A 26,331-nucleotide genomic window follows, 5' to 3' on the forward strand; every position below is an offset into this window, starting at 1 on the left:
ACCCCCAGCACTCAGGCTGGAAAGCCAAGCGGAGCCCCCATTGTGAGTGGCATGGCTGGGTGTCAGCCTCACCCACATCTGACGGGTCGCCCACCGTACAGAAGGGAGGATGGGGCACAGGGTGGGCAGTTGGAGGGTCCCGGCAGGCCCCAGGAGCGGTTGACTCTGGAGGCCTTGGGCAACTTCCCCTGTTCCTGACGGGAGGGGCCGGGCCCTGGGTCGGGGGTGTGCCAATGGCCAAGGCCCCAGTTATAAGGGCGCCACCATCCCAGCCACCCCCAGCGGCCCCCGTCATGACGGCACTCAGACTCCTGGGCCTGCTGGCCGGCCTGCTGGCGACCTCCAGGGCCAGTGAGTGCCTGCCCCAGGCCAGACGTCCCCATCCATGCAGGGGTCCAGCTGCAGGGGACAGGCCCTGGTGGGAGGGACCAGCGGGAGCCAGCCCCTGCTTCCCTGGACTCAAGGCTCAGGGAGGGAAAGCGACCTGGCCCAGGCCGCACAGCCAGGCTGGCCCTGACTAGCCCTGGGAGGGTGGGCCCCTGTCCTTTTAGGGAACAGGGTGACGGGAGGCCGGGGTCTCCCCAGGGATGGGGATGAAACTGGGGGAGCTGCAATGCACCCTCTCCCCAGGCTCGGCCCCCCTGGCGGACATCGTGGGTGGCAGGAAGGCCCGGCTGCAGGAATTCCCATTCCTGGCCTCCATTCAAACCCAAGGGCAGCACTTCTGTGGGGGCGCCCTGATCCACCCCAGCTTCATCCTGACAGCCGCCAGCTGCTTCCAAAGCCAGTGAGGAGGGAGCCACAGGGTGGGGAGGGGGACTCGGAGAGGGAGAGAGCTCGGGGTATTCCTGGGGGGGCGGTGCCTGGTAGGTGAGAAGGGGCGGGGCTTGGCGAGGGGGAGGGATCTTAGGAAGGGTTGAGGGGCTTGGAGAGGGAAATGCGGGGACCCAGGATAGGAAGGGGGCCCAGGAGGGTCTCAATCTGGAAACAGAGGGGCGATACGGCTGCAGAAGGAAGGAAGGAGGCTTGACCATCACCGCTGTCCTTCCTTTGGCTGTGGTTCAGCGGGCTAGTAATTCCCTGCCTTATTTGCAAGCCTGCTCCCCATCAATGCCCGGGCCCTGGGGTGGGTGTGGAAGGTTGGGAATTTCCCCACAAGCCCCCAGGACTGCCCCAGCCTGGTGTCTGCCCCCACCTGCTCTTAGCAACACCAGGATTGCCACTGTGGTGCTGGGGGCCTACAACCTGAGGCGGCGGGAGAGGTCCCGGCAGACTTTCTCCATCAGGAGCATCAGTGAGAATGGCTATGACCCTCAAGAGCACCTGAATGATGTGCTGCTGCTGCAGGTGGGGAGAGGGGTGGGGGGGCTCACGACGGCCTGGGGGGCTCAGGAGGGACGAGCCACATGTACGGAGCCTGTGGTTAAATCGCACAGCCAAGTGCACAATCCATTTAGCTATCCTCCGGATCCTGGACACAGTAGCTGGGCCAACTTACCCTCCCACCAGCAGAATTTAAAACTGCCCATTTGGGCTTCCCTGGTGGCGCAGTGGTTGAGAGTCCGCCTGCAGATGCAGGGGACGCGGGTTCGTGCCCTGGTCCGGGAAGATCCCACATGCTGCGGATAGGCTGGGTCCGTGAGCCATGGCCGCTGAGCCTGTGCGTCCGTGAGCCTGTGCTCCGCAACGGGAGAGGCCACAACAGTGAAAAGCCTGCATACCGAAAAAAAAAAAAAAAAACTGCCCATTTCTCTACATCATTACTGACACTGCATAATATGATTTTTTAAAATTTTCTGTCACTTGTGACGGGGGATGGTACCTTGTTGTATCTGCATTTCCTGGGCAAACTCTTCACCTTCAGGGTCTCTCAACCACCTTTGCAATAAGAACGATTGATTCCTTCTCTGGAGGCACCAGAGGCCCAGAGAGGTAAAGTCACTTGGCCAGGACCCCACGGCCAGTTACTGCCTAAGCTGGCCAGGACCCAAACCACTTTACAAACCAAAACTCACGTCGCTGCCGCTCTGGCTCCCAGCTGGGCCCCGTGAGGCTCTGGTCCCCAGCTCCGCCCTCTCCTGACTCAGTTTCCCTCCCCAGCTGGACCGTCAGGCCAACCTCACCAGCGCCGTGGCGGTGGTACCACTGCCCCCACAGAATGCCACGGTGGAAGCTGGCACCAACTGCCAGGTCGCAGGCTGGGGCACCCGACAGCATAGAGGGCGTCTCTCCCGGGTGCCAAGGGTCGTGAACGTCACTGTGACCCCGTCGGACCAGTGTCGCCCCAACAATGTATGCACCGGCGTCCTTACCCACTGGGGCGGCATCTGCCAGGTACGGACTGGGCGTGACCTGGGGTGGGCTCCAGGTGGTGGGAAAAGCAAGGATAAGTGCCAAGCTCTGGGCTGGAGGCTGGAGACAGGGAACAGGACAGGGTAGGGTCTGCCCATTTGGAGCCAGGGGCTCCCAGACCTTGTGGGTGGGGGAGTCAGGTGTCAAGACAAGGGTGAGCACGGGACAGGCCCAGCCCAGGGCAGCAGGGAGTTCCTGGGGGTATCTGAGACCTGAGGTGCAGGTGGGAGTTAACCGAGCAAAGTTGAGGGAAAAGCGTGCAGGCAGTGGGACAGCAAGTGCCAAGGGCCTGGGGCGGGGACAGGATTTGTGGGTGGCATAAGCAGTGGTTCTGGGTGGGAGCAGAGTAGGGGGGCTGGGCCTGGGGTGCCCTGACTCTCCTGCCGCCCTGCAGGGGGACGGGGGCACCCCCCTCGTCTGCAACGGTCTGGCGCATGGCGTGGCCTCCTGGTCTCGGGGGCCCTGCGGCAGGGGCCCCGACTTCTTTGCCCGCGTGGCACTGTTCAGAGACTGGATTGACTCAGTTATAAACCAGCCAGTCGGATATGCGCCAGCCTGACGGACCCCCAGCCCAGACGGTGGGGGGTCGTGTGAGCTGCCACGGAGCCCAGCCCCCCACGCCTCTGTCCCATCCCGCAGCCCACGTGGTTGTGACTCTAATAAAGGATCTGTTCCCATTTTGTCCACAGCACCTGATTTCTGCTTTGTGGGGGCGGGAAGGGGCTGGGGGCCGAGCGCAGGGACATCTTCCGGCAAGAGTGGCATCCACCCCAGGGGCCTCCACTCACAGAATCTGCTCGCAGCCCTGAGAACCAGGGGCTCTTGTTATCTCCACCTGACGGAGGTGGCGCCGAGGCTCAGAGAGGTTGGGTGACTACCCTGAGGCCACACAGCCAGAGTGGGCTCTGAACCCACATCTGTGAGATTCCAGGCCCCCTTAACCGTCTCTCATTTTGGTCGAGAATACAGTCACCCCTTAGTATCTGCAGGGGCTTGGCTCCAGGACCCCGGTGGATACCCAAATCCGCGGATGCTCAAGTCCCTTGTATCAAATGCTGTAATATTTGCAAGTAACCTATGCACATCCTTCGGTGCACTTAAAATCATCTCTAGATGACTTAAAATACCTGATAAAATGTAAATGCTGTGTAAATACAGTTGCCCGCCTACAGCAAATTCAAGTTTTGCTTTTTAGAACTTTTTGGAAATTTTTTTCCCAAATATTTTTGATCTGCGGTTGGTTGAATCCGAGGTTGGTTCAGTCCACGGGTGTGGAACCCACAGATACGGAGGCCCGGCTGCATATTATGCAGCAAAGTCAAGAGACACACGAGAAACTGGCTTTAGACTATTTGCCACTTGAAAAAAGAGCCTAATGTGAAAGGAACTAAAATATAAATGTTAAATAATAAATATAATTTTATAGGGATTTCCCCGGAGGTTCAGGGGTTAAGACTCCACGCTTCCACTGCAAGGGGCACGGGTTGGATCCCTAGTGGGGGAAGTAAGATCCCACATGCCCCGCGGTGCAGCCAAACTATATATATATGTATTTATATATTTATATAAATGATATATAAAACATAACAGACATAATCGTATAAATAACATACAAAACATAATAAAAATAAGTATATAGATGATATATAAAACACAATACACAGGGGCTTCCCTGGTGGCGCAGTGGTTGAGAGTCCGCCTGCCGATGCAGGGTACAAGGGTTCGTGCCCCGGTCTGGGAAGATCCCACATGCCGCCGAGAGGCTGGGTCCGTGAGCCATGGCCACTGAGCCTGCGCGTCCGGAGCCTGTGCTCCGCAATGGGAGAGGCCACAATGGTGAGAGGCCTGCGTACCAAAAAAAAAAAAATATATATATATATATATATATACTTAATAACTCAAAATATAATAAATCCATCGTGTAAATATTATACATTAATATTATAGTATATATTTATAATATACTTATCTTATATATTTATAATATAATACATATAATGTGCACCTAAAATCAGTAAGGAAAAAAATTAGAGCCCAGTAGTAAAAAAAAAGTGGGTCAAGGATGTAAACAGTTCACAGCAAAGAAACACAGAAGGCTCTTGACGATGTGGAAACAGTGCCCCTCAACCAGTGCGTGAGAAATGCCCGCTGGCCTCCTGGGATGTGGGCTTTTCACCCAGGGGGGTGATCACTAAGCCTGCCATCTGCGGTGTCTCGTCTTGGTGGGGGGGACGGGGTGGCAGGGATGGGTCGGGCATCTGAACCAGGTGCCGCCCTGGGGGTTGCCCACGTGTCACCTTGCATGAGACGGGGACAGGTCCTGCCACGTGGCTCGAGGGAAAGAGGCTGCAAAGGATCCAGTGTTCCGGGCTGGCGGTGGGGAGACCACAGAAGTCCGGGGCGGGCGGGTAGCACATAGCTATGGAAGAGGCTCAGCCCAGCCGGCGTCGGGGCCAAAATGGAGATGCCCAGCTCTGCCCTTCTCCTGGAGGCCCTGCTGATGCCCCAACACGCAGGGGAGGGGAGGGGCTCGAAGGGGCGGCACTGTGCCCTGAGCCGGGTGGTATTGGGGGCTGTGCCGTCCCGAGCCCCCTGCCCTGACCGCACGCCCTCCACCCCCTCGCTGCCCCAGAAGCCCCCAGCGATGGCCCACACTCACCGACCACCGGCCACCAAGGTTACTTGTGTTGCCATTAAGCCATTTTACACATGGGGAGCCCGAGGCCCAGGGAGCTCCTATCACCACTGGCGTTGCTGGCGCTTATTGGGCACCAGCTGTGTGCCAGGCCCTCACCCCATCCTACAGGCCTGGTCTGTGGGTCCTGGGTCTGTTTATTTGTTTTTCATAATTTATTGCAGTGAAATTCACGTAACATAAAATTCACTCTTTTAAAGGGAACAATTCAGTGGTTTTTAGTGTATTTCACTAGGTTGTGCAACCCTCACCGCTGTCCAGTTCCAGAACATTCCATCACCCCAAAAAGAATCTCCGTCCCGATTAGCAGTCACCTCTCCTCCCCCTCCCCCAGCTCCTGACAACCACTAACCACTAACTCTCTGTCCCTGTGGACTGGTCTGTTCTGGACGTTTCCCATCAAAGGAATCACACATTGTGTGTCCTTCTGTGTCTGGCTTCTCTCACTGAGCATCGTGTCCTCAGGATCCGTCCACGCTGTAGTGAGTGTCAGGGCTTCACCCCTTTTCACGGCTGAGTGATGTTCCCGGGTGTGGAGGGATGTATATCCATTGTCCGTTGATGGTCATCTGGGTTGGTTCCACCCTGGCTAATGTGACTCACGTCGCTGTGGACATTTGTGTACATGTTTTGTTTGAACATCGATTTTCAATGCTATGGATTTGTACCCAGGAGTGGCATTGGGGGTTCAGAATGGGTCCTGCTTTATAGAAGGGGAAACTGAGGCCCAGAGAGGAATGTCAGTGGCTCAGGAGCCCAGAATGGTCCCAGGGAGCCCACCTGCTGATTGTTCAGATGGGGAAACTGAGGCCCTAGGGCGTTGGGGTCCAAGAGCATATGGTCCCAGCTTGGAGCCCCCAACACTGGCCCCCTCAAGAAAGGAGTGTTTTTCTTTTTTCAGGAGAGAAGAGGAAAAAGAGGCAGAGACACAGAGGCTGAGCCTCTCCCGTCCTCCTTCCCTCGATCCTGGGTGGGTCGACTTGGGTCCGCTTGCCCCTTCACCCCGCCCCAGCCCGTGTTCCCGGCGAGGCCGTTGCCTGTTGCACCAGCCACAGTTGGAGCGGGAAAGGGGCTGAGGCCACAGCTTCCAGCCCCACTTCCTCTCCACCTGCCGGCCCGACCCCCAGAGGCCCCCAATGGTTCCCTCCCTCCCAGTTACAACCCCCAGGGCTCCGGGTGCCCCCAGCCCCCACACCCAGTCCCATGCCTTCCCAAGCCTCTGCCTTCAGGCAGCCCCCCAGCCCTGCACTCACCTGCCTGCCCCCACCCCAGGCCTGGAGCAGAGAGGAGGACCCCGGGCCATCCCCCTGTCTCGACTGATGCTGTGACTCCCCTCCCCCGCCCCCCCGCCCCCGGGAGGCTCCCTGGTGGGTGAGAGCTTCCGGCCAGGACCCCATGGGCAGTTACTTAGCAAGGTTGTGTGTGTGTGTGTTTCTTTTTTTCAGTTAAAGCTTTATCGAAATGTGCTTCTCCTACCATACAACCCACCCGCTTAACAAATCAGAGGCGTTTAGTATAGTCACAGGGTTGTGCAACCACCACCTCTAATTCCAGAACATTCTCACCACCCTGAAAAGAAGCCCTGTCCCCATGAGCACTCACCCCCATGCTCTCCCCCAGCCCCTGACAACCAGGAACCCACTCTCTGTGTCTGTCCAACAGGACTGGCCTGTTCTGGACGTTTCCCGTCAAAGGAATCACACACTGTGGGTCCTTCTGTGTCTGGCTTCTCTCACTGAGCATCGTGTTCTCAGGGTCCGTCCACGCTGTAGTGAGTGTCAGTGTCTCTCTCTTTTTCAGGGCTGAGTGATGTTCCCCTGTGTGTATCCCCTTTCATCAGCTGATGGTTCATCAGCTGATGGTTCATCAAGCTCTTAACTGTATTAGGGAAGTCAGCCCCTGAGGTGGGGTTGTTCTCATGACTCCCCATCATTAACAGATGGGGAAACCGAGGCCCAGAGAGGCGGCGTTTCTAGCCCAGAATCACAAAGCACAGCAGAATGTGAACCCAGGCGAGGGACTCCGGACCCTGGGGTGTACCCACCCCGCGTCTGCTCCCAGAAGAGCCTGGATCTGAGAGAGGCACGTGCTGACCCGGCCCAGCCGCCGAGAGGATGGGCTGAGACGGGGAGAAGCACAGCAGAAAAAGGAAGGGGGTGGTGGGGTGGCAGCGACAGGGCTGGCACCTGTGCTCACCTCACCTCACTGTGCACCCACACACTCCAATACTCTAACTTATCAAATCCTCCTGCTGTCGCCCTGGGGGAGGGACTATTACTACAATCACCCCACTGTACAGGTGGGGAAACCGAGGCACCAAGCAGCCTGCCCCACTGGACCGGACAGTGCCAGTCCGCAGAGATGTTCTTGTCAAACGAGAAAAACCAGTTCTGAAAGCAAAAGGCACAGCAGCCCTGGGTTCCTGTGGAGACATGTCAGGGCCACACCCAGGGCTGCGGAGTCCCAGACGCCCGGCGGCCTTTCCCGAGTGACTGGGCTGATGTGTGACTTAAAAACACGTCGGCAATACAGATGGCCAACAGGCACATGAAAAGATCACTAATGATTAGAGAAGAGGAAATCAAAAATACAATGAGGTGTGAATTCTGACCTCACAACGGTCTGAATGGCCACCATCAAAAAGTCTACAAATTACAAATGCTGGAGAGGGTGTGGAGAAAAGGGAACCCTCCTACACTGTTGGTGGGAATGTAAGTTGGTGCAGCCATTAAGGAAAACAGTATGGAGGTTCCTCAAGAAACTAAAAATAGAGTTGCCATATGATCCAGCAATCCCACTCTTGGGCATATACCCCGGACAAAAGTATAATTTGAAAAGATACACGCACCCTTATATTCATAACAGCACTGTTCACAATAGCCAAGACATGGAAACAACCTAAATGTCCATCGACAGAGGAATGGATAAATGAGATGTGGTACATTTATACAATGGAATATTACTCAGCCATAAAAAAGAATGAAATAATGTCATTTGCAGCAACATGGATGAACCTAGATATGATCATACTAAGTGAAGTAAGTCAGAAAGAGAAAGACAAACATCATGTGATATCACTTATATGTGGAATCTCAAATATGACACAAATGAACTTATCTTTGAAACAGAAACAGACTCATGGACATAGAGAACAGAGTTATGGTTGCCAAGGGGGAGAGGGGTGGGGGAGGGATGGATTGGGAGTTTGCGGTTAGCAGATGCAAACTATTATACATAGGATGGACAAACAGCAAGGTCCTACTGTATAGCACAGGGAACTATATTCACTATCCTGTGATAAACCATAACAGAAAAGAATATGGAAAAGAATATAAAAATAAATTAATTAATTTGAAAAAAAGAGCCTGGGGGGGGAAAGAAAAGAATATATATATATTTGCTGTTCAGTAGAAATTAACACAACATTGTAAATCAACTCTACTTCAATAAAATTTAAAAGATAAAAAATAAAAACGCATCGGCAGAGGGGCAGCCACCTGCAGGGCAGGAAGCAGTGAGGCACGCAGGCTGCTCCAGGAGTCCTTGGTGCGCAAAACTCAGAGCAGGTGCTTCTGCCTCAGAGACGTTCATTCATTCCAAAGGGGAAAGTGTGACTCGGCGGGAGGGACACACAGGCACCTCAGAGATGCCCCACGTCCTGGGGACCACCGCTCGGTATGCAGACCCCATCTCCGTGTGGGGACCCTGTACAAGCCCATTCGGAGGGACGTTCCCCCAAAACCCCGCCAGGTTGCCACCAAGGACACAGCACGAAGGACAGGAGAGGCTGAGGGGCTGCCCCAGAGCCCAGGAGGCTCGGGGAGGTGGGTTGGGGGATCCTGGACCAGAGACTGGCTGATTGTGAAATCCAGGTGGCCTGTGAGGGGGCAAACTTTGTGCAAGATGTGGCCCCGGGGAAGCTGGGGCAGCACATCCGGGAATTCTGCGGACTGCTGTAAGCGTGAAACGATTTCAAAATGAAAAGCTTAAAATCTTTTTTTTTTTGGCCCCCAAATTCCATGAGCTCCTCTATCTATGCTTCTGTAGGTTTAAATTTTTCATAATAATGAGTCAGTTATAAATAGATACATAAATAAATGTCTCCCGGCACCAGAGTCTCCCCCTGCCCCCTCCCATGTGGGGCAGCATCCCTGGTCCCAACCACTGCATGCCAGGAGCCCCCCAGTCATGACGACCACAGGTGTCCCCAGATATCTCCAGTTGTCCCTGGGGGAGGAATCGCCCCAGGTGAGAGCTCTGCCTTAGAGAGAAGAGTGACTCCCCCAGACAAAGTGAGGTCAGAGAGATGATCCTGTGGGTCTCAGGAGGCGCAGGGCTCTGAGACCCTCACCCCCTTTTCTGTCCCGCTGAGTGGGTTTATCCCACCCCTGCATACGTCGCCACATCTCACCTTGCTGGGGCTACAGGGACCCTCTGGGGGCAGGCAGTGCCCCCTTGGAGGTGTGGAAGCTGGGGTGCGTGTCACTGTGAGGGCTGTGGCCACAAGCCCCCTTGTCCAGAGGACCCCCAGCATGGGGTGGGTGGGAGCCAGCTTCCTACATCTCCTGGGGGTGCCGGGACCCCGAGCCTGAGCCTGAAGCCCCTGCAGGCTTCCTGGGGTGCAGCTTTGACCCCCAAGCTCCCGAGCCCTCGAGCTGGAAGGAGGAAGTGGGGACGCCCAGCCCAGGTATGGGGCAACCCTAATAGCCTCCCTGAATTGGAGCTATAAGAGGGGGCGGGCAGGCAGGGGGCATGGCCCAACCATGACCCAAAGCTGCAGACCCTCCAGCCCTGCCCTCGCCCCGGTGCTCCTGGCTGTGCTGCTGGGCGGTGAGTGGGGCCCAAGTCTGTCCGTCCGTCCGTCTGCCTGTCCCGCGCCCTCACGGCTCAGATGGGGAAAGTGAAGCAGGACCCAGCTCAGCTGGCTGCTTGGGATGAATGCCTCAAGGGGAGGGGAGGAGAGAAAGGGGGGGCCTGGGATATGCAGCTCTCTTTCCCCATCTGTAAAATGGGCAAAACCTAGTCCTTCCTGCCCAGGGAGGTGCCCTAGGGACTCAGTATAACCAGAATCCCTGGACAGCACCTGGCACCCAGCAAGCACTCAGTAAGTGTGCACGCACGAACGAATGTGTCACCGGGTGAATGACGCACGTCAGAGGAAAAACCGGAGCGAGGGAACCCCTCCGCCCTCATCCTGATGAGGCTTTTTCATGCCTCAGTTTGTCCATCTGCAAGATGGGTCATCTTGCCAGCTTCTTCCCCCTCCTGACCTCCAGGACTGGGCGCCGCTGCTTCCTGGGAGCCTTCAGAAATAATAATGTTAATGACCACCGGGCTCTCCCCAGCGCTAACTGTCCTGGGCCTGGGCCTCTTCCCTCCACAGCCCCCAGCCCCCCTGTGCTGCTATGGGACCTCCAATTTGCACATGGGGAAACGGAGCCTCTGAGGGGTCCCGGTCCTGGTGGAGGCCACACAGCGGCTCTGCCCTCGTCCCCCGACCCCCATCTGGGCTCCCTGGGCGGGGGATGGGGCGGTGGGGTGGGGTCGGTCCCCCGTCCAGGGAGCCGCGGAGGGCGTTAGGCAAGGCAAAGGCCGCTGACCCCGGCGTCCCCCCCAGGTGTAGCCCGGGCCGCGGAGATAGTGGGCGGGCGGGAAGCCCAGCCCCACTCGCGCCCCTACATGGCGTCGCTGCAGAGGTTCCCCAGCAACCACTTCTGCGGGGGGACGTTGATCCACCGGCGCTTCGTGCTGACCGCAGCCCACTGCCTGAGCAACATGTGAGTGAGTGCGCCTGCGCGGTGCGGGCCTGCCCGGGGAGGGGGCGGTGCTCCGAGGGAGGGGGCGCGGCGCTGCCCCGGGGGTCCGAGGGGGAGAGGCGCGGCCTGCCTCCGCTTGCCTGGTCTCAGCCCCTCCGTCCATCTGCCCAACCCTCTCATCCCAAACTAGGCGGGCACCTGCCCTGCTCCCCAGCCCGACGTGACGCCCTGATGCCCCAGGAGGATTAGCTCAAGCCAGGGGTCCAACCCTCGGGAGCAAGATGCAGACGGGGGCGGGGGCGTCTCCTGGGATGGTGGGCAGTCCCCGAGGGGCTTGCACCCTGGGCCTCAGGACGGGGGTGGGGGGCACGTGTGGGGGGGTCGGGGTCCCAGAAATGAACGCCCTGACCCTCAGGAACCCGTTGCGGGTGAGCGTGGTGCTCGGGGCCCACCGCCTGCAGGCCTCCGAGCCCACCGAGCAGAGGTTCAGCATCAGCCGCCTGTTTGAGAACAACTACAACCCACAGGAGACGCTGAATGACGTCCTCCTCCTGCAGGTGGGTGGGTGGGGCCAGCAGGGCCCAGGGACCCCTGTTCATTCATTTTCCAGCACCTACTGTACAGGAGCCCCTGTGGGCATGGGACACGGCCTGGTGGGGAGAGAGCCAGTCACCACCTTCTGAGCACGCGGGATGCCCCCACGCCCCGCCCCCAGGCTTTGGCCGGCTGTGTCCCCTCCCTGCTCCCTGCGCTGTTCCCAGATACCCTCAGCCTTGGCACCAGCCTCCCCTCCTCAGGGAAGCATCCCCTCACCCTACTTGAGTGACAGCCACCCCTCCCCCAATACACTGTTCATCACTGGGCTATGTTTCCCTTGACTCTGCCACCTGCCATTCTCTTCTTGGCCCCTCCTAGCCCCAAAGATCAACTCCCAGAAGGCAGAGGTAGGATCCCCAGGGCTTAGCCCAGGATCAAGCATACAGTTGGTGCTCAATAAGTGCTTTGTAAGTGAATGAATGCAACAGTGACCAATGCTGCAAAGGGGAGTCTCATGGCCTCGGGGAATGTGAAACTGAGCCCTGGCAGGTTTGGAGGGTGATCAGGGCAGCCTCCCTGGAGGAGGTGACCCTTGAGGTAGAGCCAGGCGGAGGGAACAGCATATGCAAAGGCTTGGAGGAGGCACTTTGAGATAATCGTCCAGGGGTGGCTGCGGGTCCTGGAGACACACTGCCCACCAACCGCCCTCTGTCCCAGCTGGACCGCCCGGCTACCCTCAACGCCCAGGTTGCGGTGGCCCAGCTCCCCCAGCAGAACCAGCTGCTGCCCCACGGCACTCAGTGCCTGGCCATGGGCTGGGGCCGCCTGGGCACCTTTGAGCCGCTGCCCCAGGTCCTGCAGGAGCTCAACGTCACCGTGGTCACTTTCCTGTGTCGTCCAGAGAACGTGTGCACCTTTGTGCCCCAACGCAGCGCTGGCATCTGTTTTGTATGTACTGGGGGCTGCAGCTCGGTGGCTGCAGGGACAGCCGGGAGAAGGAGGGAGGGCAGGCAGGCGGGTGCCTCCGTCGCACCATCTGGAAGGTGGGCACACCCATCGTGAGGGGGTAACGGGGCCTTCATGGGTCTGGGGGCTTTTCCACCCTGCAGCCCCCCTTGGGTGGGTGCCCCAGCCCCACTCCGGGGGCCACACCCAGAATTCTGGGGTCCAGGTATATAGTAGGGGGCCAATAAATGCCCGCTCTCCTCCAGAGGGACCTCCCCTCCCTGTCTCACCCACATACTGTAAAGAAAATTCTAGACTGGAATCATTTCACCCCTACGTGGCCCCTTCCCCTGAGGTAGCCTCATCTGGCTGCTGGCCTGGCCTGAGTGACTGACCGACCTGCCCCCTCCCCAGGGGGACTCGGGCGGCCCCTTGATCTGCGACGGTGTCATCCAGGGCGTGGACTCCTTTGTGATCCGGGGATGCGCCAACCGCCAGTACCCCGACTTCTTCGCTCGCGTCTCCCTCTACGTAGACTGGATCCGCTCAGTGCTGAGCAACGCGGGGGACGAGGACGGCCCCTGAGCTCCCCCGGGCACTGAGGCCATGCTGTGGACAGACGCAGCGGGTCTGCTTCTGCGCCCATGCCCCACTTCCTGCCCCTCCCCGGCTCTTGGGAGCCAGGCAGACCCACGGTGCGTCAATAAAAGCTGAACCATCCCCCCGGCTCCTCTGTGTCCTTCCCACGGGGAGATGTGGGGGAGAGTGGCCCAGGGTCCTCAGCATCCGAGTCCCCAAACCCCGAGCTCGGGGTCGGGGTGGGAATAGAGGCCTGGAAGTTGGAGGAGGGCACAGGTCACAGCGGATCCCACTCCCCAGATGCCCGCAGACGTGGGTTCTAACCCAGCCCCGCCAGTGTGACCCGGGGCAAGTTGCCACCCCTTTCTGTGCCTCAGTTTCCTCATCTGGAAAATGGAGTCACTCCAGACATTTCCCAAGTGTCCAAGGAGCCCCACCCTGGCCCTCAGGGCTAGGGGTGTCCTGTCCAGTTCTGTGTCTCCCAGCTCCGGGGCCACTTGAAGACCAAGCTCTCATAACATGGGGTGCCCAGGGCCTGTGGGGCTCCTGACCAGTCAGGGGCAGTCAGAAGGGCTATTAGGGAGGCTTCTTGAAGGAGGCAGCAATGCCTGAATACGAACAAAAGGAGAAGTGTCGCCAGGCAAGGCACAGCCAGTGTAAGGGCCCTGCATCAGGACAAGCTTGGGGGTGTGGGGGAAGGAGAGCAGGTCAGGGAGAGGGCAGGGTTGGAGCATGCAGGGCCACAGAATGAACTGGGGTCTAGAGGAGAGGCCTGAGGCCAGGCAGAGGTAGGGGTCATTGGCCAGCCGTGGAGAGGGCACGTGGCCTTGGCAATGAGGCAGTGGAGGCTCAGGGAGAGGGGCCAACCAGCTCACCGGACACACCAGAGTTGGAAGGCAGCTCTTTTGTTATTGATTTACTCTGCCGCCATCTGGTGGCAGCATGAGAATTCAAGCTGGAGCCAGAACCCCCAGGGCTGCCCCCTTTTTAACTGTTCCACACCTCAGCTGACTACCCCAGGGGAGTAGATGGGACTGGTTTTCCACTTCAGCAGGAGCAAGGGTGTGCTGAGACCTGAGACGAAGCCAGAACCCTGGGAAACGCAAGCTGATAAGTGTTGAGGGAATGCCGGGAATTTTCTGCATTTCCCACGGGCCAGCGGCAGGGAAGTGGTTTCTATAAAAAGCCCAGAGGGATTTTGGTGCCCAGCACTGGGGGTAAATGAGGTTTGCTGGAGGGAATGTTGGATTGAGCCCATTGATGGGAACAGAAAGACCCAGAAAAAAACAGCCCCGGGTGTTTTCTATTTTCTTTTTTTTTTTTTTAACTTTTTTTTTTTTTGGCTGCCTTGGGTCTTTGTTGCTGTGCACGGGCTTTCTCTAGCCCCCGCTCGCGCGGGGGCTACTCTTCATAGGGGTGCGCGGGCTTCTCACTGCGGTGGCTTCTCTTGTTGCGGAGCACAGGCTCTAGTTGCGCGGGCTCAGTAGTTGTGGCGCACGGGCTTCAGTAGTTGTGGCTCGCAGGCTCTAGAGTGCAGGCTCAGTAGTTGTGGCGCATGGGCTTAGTTGTTCCGCGGCAATGTGGGATCTTACCGGACCAGGGCTCGAACCCATGTCCCCTGCACTGGCAGGCGGATTCTTAACCATTGCACCACCAGGGAAGCCTGTTTTCTATTTTCTATGAGCTCAAGGACAGCACTTTCTCAGCTGAGAACTTTACAAAAGTTCATTCATTTAATCCTCAGGACAATCCTGTGAGATGGGAGCCTATAACTTCCATTTTACAGACGAGGAAACTGAGGCATGGAGGGGTTACATCCATAGCCTGAAGTCATAGTGGGCAAGTGGCCACTCCAGGATCTGAACCCAGAGTCCACAAGCTTAGCCACCATGACCTGTGAGGAAATAGCATACAGGTGGTGCTCAATATAGATGCAGCTTTTTTTTTTTTTTTTTTTTTGCTGTACACGGGCCTCTCACTGTTGCGGCCTCTCCCGTTGCGGAGCACAGGCTCCGGACACACAGGCTCCGCGGCCATGGCTCGCGGGCCCAGCCACTCCGCGGCATGTGGGATCTTCCGGGATCGGGGCACGAACCCGTGTCCCCTGCATCGGCAGGCGGACTCTCAACCACTGCGCCACCAGGGAAGCCCTAGATGCAGCTTTTGTTTAAGTCCAGTCTCCCTGCCTGAGGCATGGTCTCCTCCATTATTCCCACCCCCATTGGAAACAGGGTTATGTATACAGCAGGTGCTTACCAAGTGCTCTATGGTAGCTTTAACTCAACAGGGTGGGGACCCTACCGAGAGAGGGAGAGATGGGGGTTTGCTTGCCTGTGGCCACACACCAAGGAGGAGCCCAGGGACAAACTGGACTCCAGCCCCAGCCCGCCTCTGGGTGTCCCTGAGGGCCCCCGCCTGCCTGTTCCTGCAGATGGATCCGTTGGTTCCCTCGCCTGAACCCTGCTCCAAGCCAGGAGAACGTTGCTTCTTGCAACAGCCTTGGCTACGGCCGTTGCAGCTGGAGCAGCCTGGGACGGGGTGGGTGGGGGGTGGGAAGTTGAACGGGGGCCACGGGGCTGGGAACTGGCCCTGGTGGACCCCATCTCCATTGTTCGGCTTGAGTTCTTCCAAGGTCCAGGCTGAAGCTCTCAAACTTGGTTGGAGATCCACGGTCCAGCCTCCAGGCCTGGGTGGGAATTTTTCCTCTGCCTCAGGCTGGAAGGGGGTTCAGAGAAGCTCATAGGGGTGCGGGTGGGGTGGGGGTGGGAGGGATTCCTTCCCAGAACCTCTGAGGGCCCCCAGAGACTGACCAGGTCCCAGGTGGGAGTGAGTTCCCCGTTAGGAGCAACAACCAAAAAGAGGTTGGAAGTCCGGGCTCCAAGAGGGAGACGCAAGGCTGGGGAATAGGCAGCAAGTCTCCCTCCAGCTGTGCATTGTGGGCACCTGGGTTCAAAGCCCAGTTCCCCCACCACTTCACTGGGTAGGCAGCTCATGGGGGGACCCCTGCCACGCCTCCCAAATGTCAGGACAGGGCTGCATGCACGTGGTTGCCGTTGCCCTGGGTAAACTGAGGCACGTGGGCGTCCCAGCCAACTCCTCTGGGCCGGGGTGGTCAGATTTAGCAAAAATACAGTACTCCCAGCTAACTTTGAATGTCGGATAAACAAAGACAAACTTTGTATGTAAGTACATCCTGTGCTTATATTTGGGATATACTTATGCTAAAAAAAAAGAAAGTTTATCTGACGTTCCGATTTAATTGTGCATCCTGAGTTTGATCTGGGCCCCCCCCTGGAGCCAGCCCCGCCCCTTGCACACATCCTCTCTCCCCTGTTCTTCCCATCACCCCCTCGTCCCCCACGTCCCAGAATGGGGAGAGGAAGCTGGGGCACCAGGCCCCCCCACGGGCAACTGCAACGGCCTCCAGGCATGGGGGCTATAAGAGGGGCAGGTGGGCACAAAGGGCAGAGACGCCAGAGCACCTGCCCAGCCATGATCCAAAGCTGCAGACCCTCCAGCCCTGCCCTGGCCGCTGTCCTGTTGGCTGTGCTGCTGGGCGGTGAGCGGGGCCCGGGTGTGTCCCTGGGGTCCATTCCTGCCTCTCCACCTGCTGGGGACCCTCCCAGCCCCCTCATCCTCATGGGGAGTGACAGCTGGGATAAGGAGAAGGCTGAGGTCCTGAGTGGTGAGGTCTGAACAGCGGGGTCTCTGGGGACTCCCAGTGGGTGAAGTCCAGACCTAGCTGCGCCCTGGCAGGGGGACCGTGCAGGCCCCCTCCCCTCTCTGGGCGACAAGCACGGCAAGAACCCGACCCGGTGGGGTCCTGGGAGAAGGGCGGGGGTTCCCGGGCGGGGGCGGGGCTCCGCGCCGCTCACCGCCGTCACCGCCCTTGCCCCCAGGCCCTGCGCTGGCCTCGGAGATCGTGGGGGGCCGGCCGGCCAGGCCGCACGCGTGGCCCTTCATGGCGTCCCTGCAGAGGCGCGGACGCCACTTCTGCGGCGCCACCCTGATCGCGCGGAACTTCGTGCTGTCGGCCGCGCACTGTCTGAACGGCCTGTGAGTGTCCCCGCACGTCCGCATCTCGGGTTCCAGTCCGCCCGCCGCGGGAGGGTCGCGCGGGCCGTGCTGCGGGCCCGGGGTGGGGCCTTCCGGCGAAGGCGCGAGGGTCTGCAGGTCCTCCTGCGCTCGGGCGGGGTCTCTCCGCCGCTCCCGACCCCGGGGGCGCCCCAATCGCCTCCTGTTCCCCCCGCCCCAGGAACTCCCGGTCGGTGAGCGTGGTGCTGGGGGCACATAACCTGCGGCGGCGAGAGCGGACCTGGCAGACGTTCAGGGTCCAGCGGGTCTTTGAAAACGGCTTCAACCCCTTGAGCCTGCAGAACGACATCGCGGTTCTCCAGGTGCGCGGCCGGGGGCGGGGAAGGAAGGGCAGGTGCAAAGGCCCGCGGGAGGCTTGGGGAGGGCGGGACAGGGGCAGGAGCCTGGTGGACAAGGCTGGCGGGCGCAGACCTGGTGTCGCCCCCATCTCTGTGTGCCTCAGTCTCCCCCTCTGTAAAACAGAGTACTCCCCACCCCCACCCCACCCCCGCCGTGCAGGGCTGTCAGAGATTAGATGAGGTGACAGCGAGAAAGGTATTTTTGTGCCCGCTGGTGGAGGGCAGGGGCAGTCTCCCTCTTTGCCAAATGGGGCAAAATTCCCCACATTCGGGCCAGTGGGAGACTGGAGGGAGAAACCTGCCTTTCCCCTCTGCTTGCCCAGCTATGATTATTCTCAGGGAATGTTCTAGGACAAGGGTTTTATGGTTGTTGCTATGGTCCATAGTTTGCTTTATTACCTACTGTTTTGTTTTGTTTTTTTAAGAAGATGTTGGGGGGCTTCCCTGGTGGCGCAGTGGTTGAGAGTCCACCTGCCGATGCAGGAGACACGGGTTCGTGCCCTGGTCCGGGAAGATCCCACATGCCGCGGAGCGGCTGGGCCTGTGAGCCATGGCCGCTGAGCCTGCGCGTCCGGAGCCTGTGCTCTGCAACGGGAGAGGCCACAACAGTGAGAGGCCCGCATACTGCAAAAAAAAAAAAAAAAAAAAAAAGAAGATGTTGGGGGTAGGAGTTTATTAATTAATTAATTAATTTTTGCTGTGTTGGGTCTTCGTTTCTGTACAAGGGCTTTCTCTAGTTGTGGCAAGCGGGGGCCACTCTTCATCGCGGTGTGCGAGCCTCTCACTATTGTGGCCTCTCTTGTTGCGGAGCACAGGCTCCAGACGGACAGGCTCAGTAGTTGTGGCTCACGGGCCTAGTTGCTCCGCGGCATGTGGGATCCTCCCAGAGCAGGGCTCAAACCCGTGTCCCCTGCATTAGCAGGCAGATTCTCAACCACTGTGCCACCAGGGAAGCCCTATTACCTACTGTTTACTGCACTCAAGACAGATCCAGGGATGCCCTGAGCCACGGTGACTGCTCCCACTTTACAGATGGGGAAACTGAGGCTTGAAGTGGGAGGCAACCTGCAGGGTGGGTGTCCTGCTCTGAAACATCCCAGAACCATGGTGGAGCCTCGGTTGGGGAAACCAGGGCCCAGAGAGGCAAGGGTCATCACTCCCCACCCTCTGTGACATGCCACTGCTCCGTCCCACCTGCTGCAGCTCAGTAGGATGGCCACCATCAACACCAACGTGCAGGTGGCCCGGCTGCCCACCCAGGACCAAGGCGTGGGAGAAGGGGTGCAGTGTGTGGCCATTGGCTGGGGCCAGCTGGACACCAACCGGCCACCGCCCCCAGTCCTGCAGCAGATCAACGTGACCGTGGTGACAGCCCTCTGCCGCCCCTCCAACGTGTGCACCCTGGTGCCAGGCCAGCATGCTGGCATCTGCTTTGTACGTACCCCATGTTCCCCCGAGCCACCACCACGCTCTCATCCAGGCTGCAGCAACTAGGACTACAGCCAGACCCATGGAAGGAATCCCCGACCCTGAAGGGGGTGGGTGGGGGTGTGAGGGTGGGGACTGGAAGCCCAGACTCCCGAACTTGTCTGGCTCCACAGGGGGACTCCGGCGGGCCCCTGGTCTGCAACAGGCTGGTCCACGGGATCGATTCCTTCATCCGAGGGGGTTGCGGCTCCGGGATCTACCCAGACACCTTTACCTCCGTCGCCAAGTTTGCAGACTGGATCAACTCCATCATCCGCCGCTACGGTGACGATGACGGCCCCTCTCTCCACCCTAGGGACGCTGCGGGCAGGACCTGCTAGAAGGGGCTTCTCCTGTCACCCCACCTCACCTGCCCCTGGCTGGGCCCTTCCCATGCAGCATCATGTGGCACCTAGCACAATAAAAACATTCTGCTTTGTAGAATGTGTCTGGGTGTTTGTTGGTTGTGCAACCGAGTGTCGAAAGTCCTCAGGAGAATGTCTTGGGCATGTCACGAGTACGCTGCCACCAGGTGGTAGCTAATTCAGGGCATTGGGGTAAGGAGTCCCTTCCCCACCCTCTACAAAAGGATACTGATTGCCATTTCTGGTTTTTCCTCCTATAAAGCATAATTAAACTAATGTTGCAGGTGGCGATAATGAAAAGCACTGTAGCAAGTGTTCATGAGTGCTTACAAGGCATAGAAATCATTCTGAGTCTTTGCAAGTATTCTCACTCAACTGGTCCTCTCCACCCTCGAGGCAGGTCCTATGAGTTGCCCCACTTTACAGATGAGGAAGTAGAGGTGCAGAGAGCTGTGAAGCCACGCTCAGGAGCTTGGGTTTGAGTCCCAGCTCTGTGACTTTGGGCAACTTGCTTGTTGTCTCTGAGCCTCAGTTTCCCTGTGGGGAAGAGTGAGGAGCTATCTGGGAAGGACCCAGCCAGGGGTTGGGATCCCAGGCCAGCCTTGGCCTCACTGGGTGGGGAGACAATCCCTCCCCCACCTCCCCAGCCTTCTGCCTTGGCAGGGGTCGGGGGGCAAAGCCGAGCAGATGTTTCACAAGGAAACACCCAGCCCGGAAGGAGTCACAGCCCTGGGGGAGACGACCAGCCTGTACCCCTCTTCTGCCTCTGAGCCTGAGAAGGAACCTCCTGGGGCCACAGGTGGGGACCACGACACATGTGGTCTCTGCCATCACTCGGCTCACAGTCTGATGGTGGGGGAAACAATCACCCAAGCAAGCAAATGAGAGAAGTAACATCAGGTAACACCCCTTCCCCCACCCCGGACCCCACACCAGGGGGCCAGGATAAATCTCTCCCTCTCTGTCCCCTCGTGCCAAACCCTCAAATACCCCATCCCTGCAGCAGCACCCCGGGGGGGTCCCACCTCAAGGTCGTTAACGTTTTCTGTTCCCTCTGCCTGCCAGCTCTTCCCTCAGGTTGTCACCGGGGCACACCTCCCCCCAAGTGCCAGCGGCTCAGAAGGTGACCCACTGCCCTGCAATCACTTTTTCCACTTAATACTACACCCTGGCGGTCTTTCCATGTCAACAAAGCATCCGGGGACGTGCAGGGTTATTTATTGAACCATCTTGTCTTGTTGGGTCATTTCTAAATTTTGTTGCAATTTTCAACACTCTTACTTACATAATCTGGACTCCACATGCAAATGCGCTTTCGTTTCAGAGTTTCTGATTTGAGTAAGAAAACATGCTGGGATCTAACAAATCACATTTGCTATGTTGTTTTCTATTTTTCTTTTCACCATGAAAAGAAGTAGAGGGGAAAAGATTGTGCACTGTTCCCACTGGGAACAGCTTGAGGTCCTCCTCACCCTTCTGGTCACACGCAGCATCTCCCACTAGTAGGTTCACGAGATGTTGACCCACCATCCCCAACTTATAGAGGGCCATGTGACCCAGGTTCTGCTCCTCAGAACCTGCCATCCCCTGCCCACAGTGACAGTGTAGAGGCATGAGATCCAAGCTCGGCCAGTCAGAGGCAGGCTTGAGATTCTGGCTAGAGTGATGGGGAATTTGCGGAGGGCTGACTGAGCTCCTAGGCTGAGTCTGGGGCCCCTGGGGTCACAACAGGGGAGCCTGGTGAGGAGAAAAGCCACCAAGGAGGAAAGGAGGAACCAAAGGCAGAAACCTGACCTTGTTCAGGTAACTGGATCAAGCTACACCTGAAGGTAGATCCATGAACTTTCCACATAATTTCCTTGTAGAAGGCTCCACCCAGTTTGCCTCGGTTTTTCTGTCACTTGTATCCAACGGTCTTTCCAGCTGCCCCATACACACCACCTTTCCAATATTCTACTTGTTGGGGGTATCAAGCTCCAGAGCCACAGCAACAGGGACAAGGGTGTTGGATGACCTCTCCCCCACCCCCACACGACCTCCTCTCCAAGTTGCAGGAGGAAGAGAAAGAAGAGAGAAGCTGAAAATGAGGAAGTGGGTTGTTTACAAACTGTGGTTTCCAGCTGCTGTTGTGAAACTTTGGGGCTGCAAAGTCACCCTGGGGAGACGGGGCCGTGGGGCTGGGTGTAGGTCCATCCCTCTGCTCTGCCTGCCGCCCACCCTGAGGGGTTGCTCCCCACACCGGGGCCAGCCCTGGGCCAGGCTCACAGAGGCGGGACGCACGCCCAGCAGCCTGTCTGTACTCTTGGTACAAAGTCCATGGAAGACAACCACACCCCTGGGGAGGGTGGACAGGCGGCGTCCCCTTGCCCAACTGGGCTGCTGCCCACCTGGCTGATAGGGCCTGTGGGAAGGCCCGCGAGGGCCCGCCCCCTTCCACCCTCATAAAAGCACCCCCAGGGCCTGGCCTGGGTCAGTGTCAAGGCCACAGCAGCATAATGGCGGACCGCTCCCTGGACCTGGCGGCTCTGATCCTCCTCGGAGCGGCCGTGTGTGGTGAGTGGACCCGGGCCTGCGGTGACCGCTGGGGGCCACCAGCCTGCAGGGCGGTCAGCCAGGGGGCCTGCTCTGTCAAACAGGACTGTCCTCCAGCCCCCGTAAGTGGGCAGGGAGGGGGCAGGTTTCATGTGAACGGAAGGCTCTGAAAACCAAGGAATTCTCAAAATTTTGGTGGTTTATTTTTCTTGGGGGGGGGAGGGGGCCGGGCTGTGCAGCTTGTGGGATCTTAGTTCACCCACCAGGGATTGAACCCGTGCACTCGGCAGTGAAAGCAACGAGTCCTAACCACTGGACCACCAGGGGGAATTCTCAAAACTTTGAACCTAGCTTTCCACACACTGGAAAACCGGCAGCTCGAGGGACAAATGGCTGGCAGGGGTGTTGGGTTTGGACAGTCCGGCTTTCCTTATTTTTAAATTGAAGCCTCAGGCCCAATGTGTAGGTATGGAGTTTGCCCCAGACTCGGTCACTCCCTATCATCTGTCTTCTCGGGTATTCCTCTCTGGGCCCCCCGGAGTTTGCAACTCTGTGGGGAGGATTGTAAGGATGGATTTCCAGGTCTGAGGGGTGCTGGGGCCGCCTCGGGGTAGAGAGGGAATCCTAGCGGGGAGGGCTGCAGTCACCCCCGAAGTCCTCACGCTGACCTGCCTACCTCCAGCGGCTCAGCCCCGCGGCAGGATCCTGGGCGGCCGAGAGGCCTTGTCCCACTCGCGGCCCTACATGGCGTCCGTGCAGGTGAACGGCAAGCACGTGTGCGGAGGCTTCCTGGTGGCCGAGCAGTGGGTGATGAGCGCAGCGCACTGCCTGGAGGATGTGTGAGTGGCCTGGGGCAAAGAGCGGGACGGGGTGGGGTGAGGTGCGGCGGGAACGTGGCTCTGATGTGGGTCCACCCACCCCCCTACCAGGGCCGACGGGAAGGTGCAGGTGCTCCTGGGCGCGCACTCCCTGTCACAGCCGGAGCCCTCCAAGCGCCTGTACGACGTGCTACGCGCAGTGCCCCACCCGGACAGCCGGACGGACACCATCGACCACGACCTCCTCCTGCTGCAGGTCTGCTGAGTCTAGCCTCAGTCCCCCCTGCTGCCCCGGGGCCCCCGCCCCCGCCCCCGCCCCGACCCTAACATCCCCTTCCGCCCCAACCCCCAGCTCTCTGAGGAGGCCGTGCTGGGCCCCGCCGTGCAGCCCCTGCCCTGGCAGCGCGAGGACCGCGACGTGGCGGCCGGCACGCTCTGCGACGTGGCCGGCTGGGGCGTGGTCACTCACGCTGGCCGGCGGCCCGACCGCCTGCAGCACCTACTCCTGCCGGTGCTCGACCGCGCCACCTGCAACCTGCGCAAGTACCATGACGGCACCATCACCAAGAGCATGATGTGCGCGGAGAGCAGCCACCGGGACAGCTGCAAGGTGCAAGGGCGGGGCTGGGCCAGTAGAGCCGTGGGGTCCGCGGCCTCTGGAGGGCGGGGCAGAGGGGGCCCGGCCTGCTGGGGGCGGAGCCAACAGAAGGGGCGGGGCGCGCGGGAATACAGGAGGCGAGGCTAATGGAAAGGGCGGGCCGTGCGGGGGAGCTCGCAGAGTGCCCCACCCCAGGAGAGTGGGCGTGGCCTGAGGCAGGTGTGGGGGCTGAGATGGGTCAATGACACAGACTGGGTAGGCGTGGCTGGCCTGAGGTCTAAGCAGGGTTGGGAGGAGAGGTGGGATCTGGAAGAGGGTGCGGACGAGTTGGGGCCCTAGCTTGGAGAGGGCCAGGAGTGGGGCAGGGTCGGAGGAGTGGGCTGCTCCACTTCTGTGGGACAGAGTGCGGAGTGGAGCCTGGAGAGGGGTGGAGCCGAAAGCCGGCGGAGGTGGGACCTTGGTGGGCGGGGCCTGAGATTGACGAGCGAGGGAACTGTTGGGACCGGCGGGCTGAGGGGAATTGCAGCAGGCGCCGGTGGAGCCGGACAGGACGCCTGCGGCGGCCCTGCACCGGACCTCATGACATCGCTCCCTGTAGGGTGACTCTGGAGGCCCGCTGGTGTGCGGCGGCGTGGCCGAGGGCGTGGTCACCTCGGGCTCACGTGTTTGCGGCAACCGCAAGAAGCCCGGCATCTACACGCGCTTGGCGAGCTACGTGGCCTGGATCGACGGAGTCATGGCTGAGGACTCAGCTGTCTGAGGAGGACCTGAGGGGCGGCGGTCACGGGGGCCCGAGCAATAAAGTCATCCACTCCTGCACCCGGTCCGCCTTTACAGATTGCACGCTGCGTGAGGGAGCGGATGGAGGCGAGCCAAACTGAGGGGGGCGGCAGCGTCCTGGTAATCCGGTGCCAGGAGGTGACCCAAAGGCTGAGAGACGGCGTGCCTGGCGTAGGGATCTTCGGGGACAAAAGTCCGGAGACCCCACGCCCTTCAAGCCGGGCTGGAGCTGCCAGGAGTCGCTTCACGTCTCGGCCACGTGGTGGCGCCCTTACTCTCCACAGGGCCTGCGTTCCTAGGCCATCCCCAGGTGCTGCGCGGTTCACTGAGCAAAGCTGACTGGTGTCCCAGAGCAGCTCCACTGATTGGAGGCCCAGGGGACTCACTGTCCTCCTGGGTCTGTTTACCCTTTTGGGAAGTGACAGGGCAGAACCCAGGTCCTGAGGCCCTGTGCCCTCTCTCCCACTTGGACGAGGGGCCACTGAAGCCCAGCACCTACTAGGTCCCAGGTGTTAAGCCTGGTCCACAAAAGGGGTCTCTGACCTCTCTTTGGTCGAGGAGACTGAGGGTCTGAGAGGTGGTCGTGTGCCCCACCAGGGACTGGAATTGGAACCTATGGCCAGTTTTTGTTTTACTGCTATGGAGCGTTCATTCATATGGAACCACTTGTTGAGTGCCTACTGTGTAGCCACAGCTGAGACCCAGCCCTGCTCATAGGAACCGGGTCAAATATTCCATTGCACAGGATGGAACTCATAAGTCATCCTGAAGACGGGCCTGGGGTTCTCAGCGTACTTGCTGTTCATCTGAAATTCAGACTTAGCTGTCATCCCGCATTTTACCTGGCACCACTAGTGGGGACTACAGACCAGACTAGGCTGTCCGTGTTGGTGAGCCGGGGGCCCCGAGGTCAGAGCAGGACCAGGTGGAGTAGGTGGGGCAGGCAGAGGGGGAGGGATCTGTGGGTCTCCAGGCAGGAGACACAGGCTCCATGCTTTCTACCCCATGGGGGGTTTCTGCAGTCACATGAAAACTCAGAAGTCCCTGTGACACAGCCGTCTGAGAGCCCTGTGACCCTGCAGGGCCTCTTCTAGCAATTTCCCCACAGATGCTGGTGGGAGGGGGAGGGGACAACCCTGAGCAACAGGGGAGGGGAGCGTGCAGGGAGGGTGGGCCACGAGGCCGTGCCCCCCACCACTGCAGACGGGAACCCACTTGCCATGGGGAGTCAAGGGCAGCTTCCCGCTTCTATTTCCGGAGGATGGTGGCCTCGGCCTCCTCACCTGCAGCTGGGACCCGTGGACCTGGCTCTGAGGAGGCTGAGGGCACAGTGAACACGCAGCCCGACGGACTGACCTGCCTCTTCCTGTCTCAGTAACACCTGCCCTTGTTGACTCCAGAGGGGGAGACCCGTGTGGACACATGGTGGGGGCAGGACAGGGGGCAAGGGAACATCCCCACCCACAAATCCCCTCCCAACCTGAAGGAACATTGCAGCAGGGCCCTCAGCAGGTGGCCCCCCCCCCATGGCTCCCAGATGAGCCCGACGCTTCTGGACAGCCGGGCCCGCTTATGCCCACTGGGCTTGTCACAGCAGTTCACGGAGCGTTCTGGTTATCCGCTGCTGTGTAACAAACTGCCCCAAACTCGGCGACGCTGAGCCATCCCCGTTCGCCATTCACCGCGCTCAGCTTGTGTGGGTCGGGGTCACAAGGATGTGGGGGGGAGGGGTGTGTGTCCCTGTCCCACCACCTTGATGACCAGAGGCCTGGAAGCTCCAGGATGATGGCCCAGGAGCCAGGCGGGTTCCCACCAGCCTCAGGGTCACCCGGGGCCACTTCCCCTGCACAGGACAGGCGGGAACAGGTGCAAGCCCCAGACCTAAGGGGAGGAGATGCGGACCTGCCCCCCAGGGAGCATCCGAAAATGGTGGCCGGGGTGTAAATGCCCATAATTTAACCTTAACCAATGAAACATGAGTGCAAGAAACAGGTTCATTTTTCTAAGACAAATAACTGGTTTAAAGACTTCAAATGACTTGAGAAACACAAGTTGCTTAAAAAAACACGGTCTGGGCTTCCCTGGTGGCGCAGTGGTTGAAAGTCCGCCTGCCGATGCAGGGGACACGGGTTCGTGCCCCGGTCTGGGAAGATCCCACATGCCACGGAGCGGCTGGGCCCATGAGCCGTGGCCGCTGAGCCTGCGCGTCCGGAGCCTGTGCTCCGCAACGGGAGAGGCCACAGCAGTGAGAGGCCCGCGTACCGAAAAAAAAAAAAAAAAAAAAATGGTCAAATGGGGTAAAAGGCTGAGAAAAAATATGTAGGAATGTGGACCACATGCCCCTCGACCAGGGAGGCCGCCCTGGGTCCCCTTTCCCCAAGGGGACAGAAGGCGGTGGCAGCAGCAGGGGAGGTGAGTCCGAGGCAGGGTGTCTCCACCCCTCCCGGCACGGCCAGCAGCTCCAGGTCCCCACA

General features: G+C 59.1%; 4 protein-coding genes across 4 annotated transcripts; all 4 read left to right on the forward strand.

Annotated features, from left to right (window-relative positions):
* Positions 1 to 293: 293 nt before the first annotated feature.
* AZU1 (azurocidin 1) lies at positions 294 to 2,977 on the forward strand (the record flags this gene model as incomplete). Its single annotated transcript, XM_082623829.1, has 5 exons — positions 294 to 351; positions 631 to 787; positions 1,206 to 1,347; positions 2,101 to 2,334; positions 2,747 to 2,977. The coding sequence occupies 5 exons, from the start codon at positions 294 to 296 to the stop codon at positions 2,909 to 2,911; spliced, it is 756 nt and encodes a 251-aa protein (XP_082479955.1). The 3' UTR covers positions 2,912 to 2,977.
* A 6,833-nt stretch (positions 2,978 to 9,810) lies between these two features.
* On the forward strand, positions 9,811 to 12,887 carry PRTN3 (proteinase 3; the record flags this gene model as incomplete). The annotated part of the gene is given in 6 exon segments (XM_082623216.1): positions 9,811 to 9,877; positions 10,665 to 10,824; positions 11,219 to 11,360; positions 12,058 to 12,288; positions 12,700 to 12,844; positions 12,847 to 12,887. Coding segments are annotated over 6 exon segments (786 nt in total).
* Positions 12,888 to 16,356: 3,469 nt separating this feature from the next.
* On the forward strand, positions 16,357 to 19,152 carry ELANE (elastase, neutrophil expressed; the record flags this gene model as incomplete). The annotated part of the gene is made up of 5 exons (XM_082621682.1): positions 16,357 to 16,423; positions 16,764 to 16,920; positions 17,120 to 17,261; positions 18,501 to 18,731; positions 18,899 to 19,152. 5 exons carry the CDS (start codon positions 16,357 to 16,359, stop codon positions 19,103 to 19,105), a joined length of 804 nt encoding a protein of 267 aa, XP_082477808.1. The 3' UTR covers positions 19,106 to 19,152.
* Positions 19,153 to 21,194: 2,042 nt separating this feature from the next.
* On the forward strand, positions 21,195 to 23,896 carry CFD (complement factor D). The gene is made up of 5 exons (XM_082621712.1): positions 21,195 to 21,682; positions 22,344 to 22,500; positions 22,591 to 22,735; positions 22,832 to 23,089; positions 23,676 to 23,896. The coding sequence occupies exons 1-5, from the start codon at positions 21,625 to 21,627 to the stop codon at positions 23,835 to 23,837; spliced, it is 780 nt and encodes a 259-aa protein (XP_082477838.1). The 5' UTR covers positions 21,195 to 21,624; the 3' UTR covers positions 23,838 to 23,896.
* The last annotated feature ends 2,435 nt before the right edge of the window (positions 23,897 to 26,331 follow it).

This window comes from Mesoplodon mirus, assembly GCF_964341445.2.
Source record: "Mesoplodon mirus genome assembly, chromosome: 5".
NCBI lineage: Eukaryota > Metazoa > Chordata > Mammalia > Artiodactyla > Ziphiidae > Mesoplodon > Mesoplodon mirus.

Excerpts from the sequence above, each read along its gene's own strand:
- CFD (XM_082621712.1), top strand. The coding sequence starts at position 21,625 with ATGGCGGACCGCTCCCTGGACCTGGCGGCTCTGATCCTCCTCGGAGCG. Across the intron at positions 22,501-22,590 it reads GCGCACTGCCTGGAGGATGT|GGCCGACGGGAAGGTGCAGG; the intron begins GTGAGTGGCCTG and ends CCCCCCTACCAG. Across the intron at positions 22,736-22,831 it reads ACGACCTCCTCCTGCTGCAG|CTCTCTGAGGAGGCCGTGCT; the intron begins GTCTGCTGAGTC and ends CCCAACCCCCAG.